The sequence below is a fragment of the Spea bombifrons genome, chromosome 12 (assembly GCF_027358695.1).
Source record: "Spea bombifrons isolate aSpeBom1 chromosome 12, aSpeBom1.2.pri, whole genome shotgun sequence".
In the NCBI taxonomy this organism is placed as follows: Eukaryota; Metazoa; Chordata; class Amphibia; order Anura; family Pelobatidae; genus Spea; species Spea bombifrons.
Window position 1 is genome coordinate 32,140,111 of NC_071098.1, and position 11,677 is coordinate 32,151,787.

The following is an 11,677-nucleotide window of genomic DNA, read 5'->3' on the forward strand; positions in this document are numbered from 1 at the left end:
TAATTAAACTAATTAAATGTAAATAAATTGTAACAAATCTGATGCCAAGAAGGCCACATACTTCATACAAGGGCGACACGTGGGGGGGGGGCATCCAACTGATACCCCCCTCAGGTTTTACCCCAGAAGTGACCTGGCGCCCCTTATGAACATGCGGCACAGACCGCTCAGCTGCTTTGTATAGCCAGAAAATCCAAACAATAGAAATACATTCTAAAAACATTTATTTCATTTCTAATTGTTGGCTCGTCAGCCTTTAGAGCTCGCTGATTGGAGGTTGTTGGGGAAAGCCGTATCACCTATCATACTAAATGCCCCTGATGTCCATAAGGGGTCTCATACGTCGCAGACATGGCTTCGTCTGGTTCGTCGTAAATCCTGATTGGACCTTGGTATTCTGCCCATGGGTTCTCCTGTCTGTGATTGGCCTGTGGGGTTAGAAGATGGGAACAGTAATGATTGGCTGAGTGTTACATAAAAGAACAGTGAGCTGTTACAATGTAACCGTTAGAGATTGTGTGACTCACAAGGCCTCCGAGCTGCCATTGGGCCCGGGAGGAGTAATCCGGTCCCACTTCTTCATACTCATGCGCATTCCTGGATGCAACCCAGTCCTCATAGTCACCCTCTTGGATAAAAGGCAAAAATAAAAATAAACATCAAGAGAAATATTTCAAAATGTCGTATTTATTTAGTGATCTTCCATTAATGGTAGAGTAACTGCGTTCTATTATTTGGTGGATTTGCAAGCTTCGCATACCTGGCCAGCCATGGGGTCCGGGGTCCTCCCTCTCGGCGCTCTCATAGTGAGGGGAAAGAGTCGGCCAGTAATCCCGACCTGGGTAGTAATAGAGTCCAGACTCCGAGGTGCTCTCCTGTGAGGAAGATGTGCGCCACGGGCAAAAAATGAATTAACCAGAGTTAAGTCTCAACTCCAAATGAATTGAGGATGAAACCTAAGGTTCCAGCAGGGTTCCTCATCTCACCTGGTATGTGCTGGAACCCGTCTCCGACGCGCTGTCTATCAGCAGGGTCTTCTTGGCGTGGGTGTTGATCAATTCCCCATCACCGTACTCATTGAGAGCCTTAGGTCCACTGTGATAGACACACAAGAACACACAAATGTAGCCGTATAAAGGCTGGCTGGGGTTTATACGAATTGAAGGAACTGATTGCAGGGAGACTCACCTATCTTCCTTCTTTACTCCATCCCCTGTAAGAAGCACCAAAATGATAATTAATTAAGACATCCCACCGGTGAGCACCGGTGACCAAAGTGTGGTGATTGTAGGTGAGGGTTAGATATATACCCAGCGTGTGGAACGGAAGGAATATCAATGTATCCAAACTGGAAGCAGAGAATTCTGACCTTGTCATTGTCTCTGGGAGTGAACGGGGAGTTGGGGTCCGTGGCCCTGACTCTTTTGTGTCTTTGAATTGTCCGAGGGGTGATTTCAGTGTTATAAATCCACAAACTACCCCTTAGAAACCCAACAGATCTGTCGGTTTATTACCTGCTTGTAGTTTTGCTCGGTGTCTCTTTACCAGGCAGCAGATAAACGCGCCGTTCGACATTAGAAGGGCTGCCGCCCCGACACACACGGCCGCTATGATGAGCATCGGAATAGAAGATTGGGCTTCCAAGAAAAAGAAACATAATATTGTTATTTGACAATAATCAGACTTTACTGAGAGTCACGTGATTCTTTACTTTGATACTTAATATCAACCCAACTTTTCTTCTTTATCTTACCTTCCGGGGGTGCAACTGATGGTTGGGGTGCGGGGATCACTATTTTGTGATCATCTGTAAGAGAGCATCACATACATGTTACATGTTATCATGATCATTCGCCACATGTAACAGTGAGTGGACGACTATGTGCCACCTCGCATTGGACTATCACAACCTAGTTAATAACCTTGTGTGGTGACGCTAATCACGGCCCCGTTGTCTGCATAGTCGCTGTCCCCCAATACATTGACCGAGTTCACCGAGAAGTTATAGGTAGTTAAGCCTTTTAGCCCGGAGAGCGTGAAGACCGTCGCCTGGGGTGGGAAAACATCCACATACATGTAGCTGTCAGCTCCTGGCCATCGGTACCTAAAACAAACACCCCATAAATTACCCACAAGGGAAACATAATGATTAAACGAAAAAGCAGAAAAGGAGAGAAGAGGACATTTTATGGGTAAAGGGTTCTGTATAGTAAGAGCAGGAGAGTTGGTTCATTCATCTTAAGGTTGAGCTGGAAGGTCAAGTAGAAATAATTAAGAAGTATTTTCAGGGTTATGGTAATAATTACTTTAAACCTGAAATGTTGATCCAGGAAGAAACTCACCGGACCCGAAATTGTTGCTTTTCTCCCCCATTAAAGCCTGCGTTCCACCCAAGTGTCACCGAATTATGTGTGAAGCCAACGACTTTTAGACCATGAGGAGGGTCTGGCCGACCTAAAAAAAACCAACAAATAAGACAAAATAGGACACAGAGATATGTGAGATGATCAATGTCATTATCCGGAACCAGGGACGACACCCATTGGCGCGATGAAGAATTAAAGTTCCCTGATCTAACGTCCGCTCTTACTGGTGCTGACGAGCTGAATGGAGAAGCTGTCGACCCCGAGGGCGTTGGTCGCCGTGCATGTAAAGAGGGCGTAATCGTGAACAGCGCTCACGTTGGCGATGACCAAAGTGCTGGTGTGAATCCACGTCTCGTGAAGGGTCTTCTCTGAATACCTGAAAGATCAGCGAATATGAGAAAGGACGAGGCGGCCATGAGTGAAGGGAGGCAGTAGGACCTCAGATGTCCTTCAGCAAAGTTTTCCAACTCTTTGAAGTCCTCTGGATGGGGACACTTTCTCTCCGCGGGATTGACATTCAAGCTGGTTATTTTATTTTGTATCAATTTTATGAATGTTATTCACGTGAGGTATTTTTTAATGTGTCAAGATCTCTTGTATTACTTATGGCCAGGGGCGATTGGGACAGAAGTCCAATAATGGATGGATGACTTTAAGCTTGGCTCTCCCTGTAGCTGGGGAAATGTTTATCGGTGTTTATGGCTCAACTTTAATAGAGATCACTTTACAAGAGCACATTTTGGGGAATACAATACAGTCAAACCTACGAGATTCTCAGGTAGGAAGGTTCTTCAAGACCATTGGTCTTCAAAATGAACATTTAATCTGACCTTTAAGAAAACTATCATATAATAGTTATTTTGTTATTTGTGCCAGGTTCCATGGACAGTTGAACGGACACCAAAGAAAGAGGAAACTTTTAACCGTAGAATGAAAAATGCACAGAAGAGTCACCTGGGATTTTTGAGATCCAAAGACACTCCATTTTTTGCCCAGCTAAAAGCCACATTTGGGATCCCCTCGGCTTTACAGACAAGGCCTGCTGTGTTCTTCCCGTCCCCAGACACGGCCACTTTGCTCAGGTGCACCCCCTTCTGTATCTCTGGCTTAACTGTGGCCACACGAAGAAAAAGGACAGTGTTATCAGTAATTAATCGACACGTTCTATTGAGTATTTAGCATCTATCTATCTATCTATGGGTAAGATTTTACATAACCCAGTCTTACATACATCGAACAACCAGGCGAGCATCAGCTTTGGCCGGCGGAGGGATTCCATTGTCCACAATGCACTCATAACGGCCTGCGTCGGATCTCTTGGCTTCTGCAATTAATAGACGGCCAGTGAGACCACTGACTTTGCGTTCCAAAGCTGAGAGATCCCTCTCCTCCTCGCCCTACAAGAACAATGTCTTAGTGAAACAGTGAAACGTTGGATCTGTAACCCACCTAATGTATCGTATCTCATGTGTGTAATGTTGGAGACAATGGTCAGTTTATGGTGTTTAAAGAAAATAATATTACAATGTATTTTGTATTCCCAAGGGCTGTCATAAAAAAACCTCCCCAACCAACCAAACGCTCATTACATGGCCTCTGGGGTATAAAGGTGTGGCAGAGCAGCAGAGAGAGAGGACATAGAGACAGATGGGGGGAACTGAATAACTTATGGAAGATACATTGTTACAAATACAACGACGTATAAGAATAAACTCCAGACCAGCCATCTCCACTGAAACATTGTATCTGTCACGGGATTCGCATCAGCCGTGCACACGATCTCTGCGGTTTTTCCTATGTCCACCTCCGTGGGGTCACCAAGACTGCGAATGGATGGTGCATCTAAAGTGGTGTCAATAGAAAGTTTAGGATAGTGTCTATATACAGTAATTATCTTAAAATAATGACTCTATTCTGGCCCGCCTGTATGCGGTGTAGATGGATAAGGCCAAAGTCTATGTACAACTAGGAAATTTCCGTCCAGATGGTGAGTTTGACCCAATGGAGGAACATCACCCCTGAAAATCCGTCTACAACTTGAAAATTATACACTAAAGTCTCAAATAATAGTAAATTGATATTGATTTTAGTTTTGTAAATGTTTTAGAACATGTTCAGGCTCATGAAGGCCAATGGTCCTTTGTGATATACAATAATTCATTGTAAAACATGCATATAATTTTACTATTATAATATTATTATTAATTTTACTATTATAATATAATCAGTGGACAGAGCCACGCACTGTGATCTACTTAATTAATTAATTTGCCGTAGTACCACTCACACTGCACATCCAATCGAACGATCATACTGTTGTTCCCCTCTGCGTTTTCACAGGTTATGTTATAATCGCCGCTGTCGGTCCGGCTCACGTTCCAAATCTCAAGATTTCCTTCCCCTCGTAAGTGATGTCTGTAAGCGCCTTCTATACCAGGAAAAGAAGGATACAAGTCTTAATAATTTACGAATACATTGAAACCATACATCAGAATGTAGCAGAGTAACATATTTAAAATAGCGGCATCTTACCAGCACCATAGATGCTGGTAAATTAACAGAAGGCCCTTGAGGCTTCCATGTTCTCCTACCCATTCCACCGTTCACCATATTGTTCCATATGCTATTCTTTCCTCTCACCTCCAGTTAATTTCACTGGCCCAAGGCTCCATCTGTAGGAAGTCACTGGAGGGTTGGCTCTGATGTGTAGGGGGATGAGGGCACCTCCGTGCTCCACAGCTTGGACCAACCTTGGCTGCTCGTCTTTGAATTCAGGAGGAACTGGAAAAAAAAGGAGATCGTTCAGGACCCTATTGAGGTCAACATAACCAAAAGGTGCTTTGGTTCCAACTTCAACCAACAAAAAGCATCTTCTCTAGCGGATCAATAGGTAGGAATACCCACACAAGATGTTGAGTTTGTAAAAGGTGTTAACTCCCTCGTTCAGGACGCTGCTGTAAGCCTCACATGCAATGCGTTTGGCATGGTCTGTGGAGACCGCGGGGAACGTGATGCGACTGGAGCTGGACATTCCATTATATAATGACGGCCTCATCCCCAGGTTCTGTCCAACCAACCTGCAAACAAAATCTTCACAGTTTTTCTGGATCTATTCTTCATCACAGTCTCTGGAACAAATAGTACACCTGCCTCTCACCCCTTAATATTGTTTTTCCATAACACATGGAATGGATAAAGCCCCTACATTATGACTTTTCACATTCTTCAACTAGAAGCCCGTGGACCAGATGCGTGTTCCATCATCTGCACCCAACCTCCAAAGTCTACAGATTCTGTACAGGTGGTTCTGGACCAAACGCTCTAAGCATCTAAATATGTAACGCAGCCTCAGAATAACGACCATGTGAGTTTATTACACGTTGGCTTCTAATACCAGTAAAGCCCTTACTTACTGTTTTCCATCCTTCACCCAGGAGATGGTGGCAACCGGATTGCTGCTGCCGGTGACACAGTTTAGTGTTATGGTGCTCCCACGCTTGAACTCCTTGGCATTGCTGGTTATTTTCACATCGATTGGCGGAACTACACGACAAGAAGAGACAATGGCCCCAAACTACAGACTACCTATCTGTCGAAGGGTTTGATGGGGCAAGAGGGGTTATGAAGCTAGGTAAAGACATGGGGTACAGAGAATGAGATAAACAAGGGGCAGAAGACAGAATAGAATAGGTAATGATGGAACCAAGAAAGACGTGGACATTGAGAAAGGAGCCCTCATTTCACCAGGCACAGTGTCCGTCCTACCACCGTGGTCACCAAGGTCCTGGAGTTGCCAACCACTCAGTTAGTAGCTCCAGGACTCACTCACACTGAACGTGTAGCTTTGTTGATTCCTTCAGGACTGCTTTCCCATCGTAGCTGGCGTCACATCTATACGTGGCTTGATTGTCACTCGGCACGGTGACAACGGTAATCTCTCGAGAGGTGATCTTCCCCGCGGAGGCCACGACCGCATCCTTGACACTTTTATTGTCCTGAGGAAACATATTATAAAAAGTGTATTTTTAAAGCAATACAATGTATCTCAAGCATAATGGACCATCGTTTGATTTATTTCACGGTCTCCTCCGTCTAATAAAACATTAAAAAGAGAATGTTTTTAGAGATCTTTTTATTTAAAAAAAATAGTAATTTTTACGGTGAGGACCCAGTGAAAGGGAAGATTTTGAGGAAAATTGAGCCTGAAGGACTTTTAATTTTGCACCTGACCTTTGTCCAGCTGAGGTAGGGTTTGGGGTTCCCTCCGCTGCAGAAACAAGTTAATTTCACGGGGGTTCCTGCCCGAAAACGTTTCTCTGGCGGAGGCACATCTATCCAGAGCTTCTGGGGTGGGTCTGAGGAACAAATGAGTCAAATAAAATTTATTAGTAGTTTTGTTTCGTTACATCAATCCTTTTTTTTATGCCCGACGGTATAATTTTAAAGGCTAAAAAACATTTTTTTAATGTTCCCTTGCCTTTCCTCACATTGTACGTTGAGGTTGATGCTTTTGGAGGCAGTGCTTGGTATCGCTTCATTGAAGGCTTCACAGGTTAAAGCCATTCCATCGTGGGTTCTCAAAGCTACTATGGTAATGTTGGACATGGTCACTTTTCCTCCATGCGCTCCCTTACGAAAAAAAAGCAATTCATGAAAAGCATGATGTAAAAATCTATCCATACTGACCCATTCTAATGTATCATAATGCATAGGGAGATACCAACATCCGTGAAGGTGACCACAGCTTCCACTAGCTCCTTATGGCCCAGCCACCAGCGGATCTGTACGGGGGGTTTACTAGGTGCCGTGAAACAGGAGAAGGACAGAGATGAGTTCTCCTTCCCAGAAGATGACCCAAGGACGGTGACTTGAGTAGGAGGAACTGCAGTAGGACAAAGAAACCAATACTACATTAATAGTGAAGGAAGGAAGGAAAAAAACTGGACCAGTTACAATCCCATTAGACCAGTAGACTAAGTTTCAAGGAGGAAAGACTCACACACAACATCCAGCATGATGCTGGTTCCCAGGGCTTGTGGCGTGACGTGGTTCATTGCCTCGCATGTCACAACAGCCATGTTGTCTTCGGGTGCAATAACGAGGGTGAGATGACTTCGGGACGACTGAGTCAAAGCATCTGTTTCCCAACGAGTGGAAACAACCTCGTCATTCTACAGAGGTTAAAATAAACAACAGTAAAATAGCAGATCAGACACCTCCTCGATCCACACAAAGGTGTTCTACTAGTGATACATTCTTACACAAAAATAAGTAGAGTCTCCGCGGCAGATACTTGTAAGGGAGACTAGGTTCATGTCTACACAAACACGTTACTTAGGACCACCATGGGTAGTGGCTGGACACATGGAGGGCAATTGGAAACAGTCGCAATCATCTATTTTAATAAGGTCCTTGGATTTTAAATCTACACCTCCGTGTCAGATGGGCAGGATAAAGTAAGAACATTACTGGTAGATAGCGTTTTAAACTAAAAACGGTGCAACACTTTCAGACACGAGCTCTATTAATTCTTACGTTTCAGATACATTGTTGTGATATGTATACAATGTAACAGTTGCGATAAAGATCTGCTCGAACTGCTCTTGGTGATAATAGGATCAGAGCAGGTCGGGCACCGGACCTTCCTGGAAACTCACCTTTAACCATTGCAATGTCGCCAATGGGTTTCCACTTCGTGAGACGCATATAAGTTTCAGAGTCTCTCCGGCTTTCACTGTAGGACCACTGTACCCTTCAATAATGGGGGTATTGGGGGGAACTAAAAGATTGGAGGGGTAAAGAAGGAAACAAAATAATATAAATAATAAATAATATAAATTTTATTTTTTATTTTATTTTATTTATATAGCGCCGTCGGATTCCGTAGCGCTGTTACACTTTTATAATGGGTATAATTTCTGATTATCTTACATAGCACGTTCATGGTGAAGCTCGCCATTAATGGGGTCGTGAGAGCCGGATTGAGGGCAGAGCATGTCAGCAGCCTCCCGTTATCGGAGCTCTGTGGGGTGACCCTAAAAGTGCAGACAACAGAAAGATGGATCCTGTTACATTGTTTCATTTTCCAGGGAATTTAAAAAAAACAATAGCTTTTCCCAAATACCGTTATTGGGTAATTTCACCACTTAAACAGTAAATATTTTTCATCTCCTTCCGGTGGTTTTACTCACTTTACCGCAATCTGTGTGCTCTCCAGCTTCTCGGTGGACCCAGGAGAAGTGGTCGATTCTCCCGTAACTTCTACTCCATCTGTACAAGACACAGATCATTCCATGTGTTGTGCTGAGGGGATCACACAGCCTTCCCAAGTGATGGGCATAAAGAATCATCTATCGGTTAAAATACTCGATGGTCTTGTTGAGTTCCTTCACTTACTTTTAGTGATGGTCAGGACAGCAGCTGGTTTGGCATCAAGAGCACCACAGCTCACCGGATACTCCACACCAAATACCCAAGTAACGGTGCTGCCCGCTACATGCTCCAGAAAATATGGTACTTGGGGGGGAACTAGAGAAGGCGAGGGGTAAAGAGGGGTAACTGTTATCACAACATATAAATGGACTGATATAATTGGAGAAGACTGTCAACACTTCTGAAAGAAGATTTAAACACTAGGACCTTTGTCTAAACTCATAAAGGGGCTCATGCCCAGTAGAGGATCCTTACTCAGGATGGTGAGAAGGGCTTTGCGTGATATCATCCCGTGGCTGACCTCCGACCTTCCCACCTGACAGTGATACTCGGTGTCATCGGACAGCTCGCAACGTTCGATGTGAAGGTTGTATTCACCTGAGGAGTCAGTAAGCATGTATGACGTTCACAAACGTGAAACTTCTAATCCAACACACCAGTCATCAAGCATTTCCTAAATATCCAAAAAAGCCCTGAAATTATCTTAAATGGGAGAAATTCCCGCCGATCTCCATTAATTATTACCCCCCTCCACACACCTTTCTGTGGGTTTCCGGTCATCGTGTAGCGAGGGAACCCAGGAATGTTCCTGTCTGGTCCTAGAAGGAGTCCATTTTGAACCCATTGCACAAGGCCCGATGCGTGCTCCACTTCACAGCGCAGTATCGCCTTGGATCCAGCTACGGCGGTGACATCATCTGGCTGGACGCGGAACGCCTGCTCCACACCAAAAACACCTAAGTGGGACAACACTGTGATGGTTATTCGCCAGTGCAAGATTGCGAGCTCCTATTACTATCCGACAGCTAATTCCAATACTTTGAACGTTCTTACAAACAAATTGAAGGTTTGCAGATGCCTACCCTGTGTGAAGATCCACAGACAGCAGCTGAGGGTAATCATCATGGACTCCATGCCCCCCCGAGAGGTTACCGACTGCGAAACACACCTGAAAATCACTATCCACACATAGCAGGTTAATGAGGCAGAGGCAAGAGGGGCCACGGCGTCAGACAGAGTGAGGATGAGATATCGGAATAGGGTATCAGAGAGAAGTGTGGACAAGAGAGAAGATTTCTAGAAAACTGTTGAGGAGAGTATTACAAAAACCGGGGTATTTAGTGAACAGAAGGCTATTATAAAGAAAGATGGTGGAGAGAGGGGTAAATTGAACGTGTCTCCAATACCCCATTCAGAGACATCTATGGTGGAATGAGAAGTATCTGAGATAGATGGTGGAGACAGGGGAACAATTGACAATTGTGAGGGGTATCTGAAGATGCAACAGAATGAAAGGGACTGGGGTAACAAGGACAGTGGTAGGAGGTATCAGTAAGAGAAATTGAGATATCGGGAACAAGGCCAGTCTCCCAGCTCTTACCGTCGAGTCACCTAAAAATCTCTTCACTCGGAGGTCCCTCTGTGAAAATCCCCAGATATTTTCCCTCCGTTTAGATGTCTTTTTCCATCTTAGTAAACTGCATAGTTCCTTCCCGGACTGTGTTCGTCACTCTAATTTAGATTTCCCAGTGCTCCAACATTCCAAAATCCCTATAATGTATCCGTCTCCCTCTCTCCCTCTCCTCTGACCTCCCTCCTCTCGGTGTTCTCTCCTCTCCACCCTTGCCAACCTCAGCACATCTTCCTCCAGTCCTCCTACAAAGAAGTGGGAGTCCGTTCTCAGCATCTAGTTTCAATATCCTGGCGCTGTCACTCCAGAGAGACCCGCACCATGCCTCCTCCTTTCACATGAACGCAATCTTTAAACAGAATTTAATGACACGTCATCGAGAGTACAAGTGAGATCCGTACGATTTACCAGCCCAACGCGACGTCGGGCGTGTTAGCTTCTTCATGATGGCTGCAACTGGATTCTTAACCAAGGCTGCCATATTTGTAGGAGCTTGTCACATGACCCTTTTGTTATTCCCTTAAAAACACAGTTTCTTTAACTCGATACAATATGTCAAGCCATAGGACCTCTCACATACAGTGTTCTACAGCATAGAACGTCTCAATATGTTGGTGATACGGAATCCACCTGACATACTAATGATAATAAGACCTTGTAAATGGATTTTAATAAGATCACCAAGGTTTCCATTGGGGGAACCCATGAGTTGTGTTAGATGTGTCACCGATGTGTTTGACCCAGTCCACCACAATCTCTACTCCATCATCTTGATGTTAAAGTCCATTATCTGATTATAGAGCTGTTGGTCTCCAAAACTTGAGGTTACAGATAATAAACATTATTATTATTACGTTTTTATTACTTTACCAATGGGGACACGGCCTCATAGAAGAAGTTGTAGAGGTCAATGCAGGAATTAAAAAGGTTCTTCGTGACTTTTCCGAAAAGCCACAACTTATTTGCGTAAGTCTCGCTAGAAGAAAGGGTGACTTTTCCCCCAGTTCTAATCCTAAATATCAATCAATATTTGTATGTATTTTATATTTCCACCCACAGATTTAGTATAAGAAGCACCTAGGATCTCTTATGAAGTGTAGGTGTGGGCTGCTATCTTTGGTTGTCCTGATGTTACTTTCCACAGCCCATGTACCGATGTCGTAGACGTCATGCGTTACGCAGGAACCGAGTAATTTCTTAAATTGAACTTTTTTTTCCCTGATATTTTCCAGGAATGATACTGAACAGGTTGTAGAGTCTTTGGATAATTATCTCCCGAAGATTCGCTCTTCTAATTGTTATAATTGATTGTTGAGAGGGTCACCAGTGAGACGCAGGAATCCCACTCCGTCACACGCGAGCTGACATGCGACTTTTCTGCTGATTCGGGTGCAATATGTCCAGGGCGTAGGAGAGACAGCTCCAAACTCCCACGTCTCGACAGATAATTATATCCAAACATACACAT

The 11,677-nt window shown here is 44.2% G+C and overlaps 1 protein-coding gene across 1 annotated transcript; it reads right to left on the bottom strand.

Annotated features, from left to right (window-relative positions):
• Positions 1–213: 213 nt before the first annotated feature.
• Positions 214–10,485, bottom strand: NPHS1 (NPHS1 adhesion molecule, nephrin). Its single transcript, XM_053451566.1, has 29 exons — positions 10,389–10,485; positions 9,338–9,535; positions 9,054–9,176; positions 8,763–8,894; positions 8,558–8,636; positions 8,298–8,401; positions 8,024–8,145; positions 7,366–7,537; positions 7,091–7,248; positions 6,854–6,995; positions 6,597–6,721; positions 6,196–6,361; positions 5,780–5,909; positions 5,271–5,443; positions 5,007–5,147; positions 4,654–4,794; positions 4,087–4,208; positions 3,598–3,763; positions 3,321–3,477; positions 2,591–2,742; positions 2,343–2,454; positions 1,923–2,104; positions 1,754–1,807; positions 1,515–1,637; positions 1,189–1,213; positions 987–1,095; positions 761–875; positions 528–628; positions 214–428 (listed from the first exon to the last, which is right to left on the bottom strand). The coding sequence occupies exons 1-29, from the start codon at positions 10,483–10,485 to the stop codon at positions 303–305; spliced, it is 3,747 nt and encodes a 1,248-aa protein (XP_053307541.1). The 3' UTR covers positions 214–302.
• Between the last annotated feature and the right edge of the window lie 1,192 nt (positions 10,486–11,677).

Bases quoted from the DNA above. Each gene is read 5' to 3' on its own strand.
- NPHS1 (XM_053451566.1), bottom strand. From the start codon at position 10,485: ATGCTGAGAACGGACTCCCACTTCTTTGTAGGAGGACTGGAGGAAGAT. The intron at 7,538-8,023 runs GTGAGTTTCCAG...TAACCTCTGTAG, and splicing joins CGACATTGCAATGGTTAAAG to AATGACGAGGTTGTTTCCAC. The intron at 876-986 runs GTGAGATGAGGA...TCTTCCTCACAG, and splicing joins CGGGTTCCAGCACATACCAG to GAGAGCACCTCGGAGTCTGG.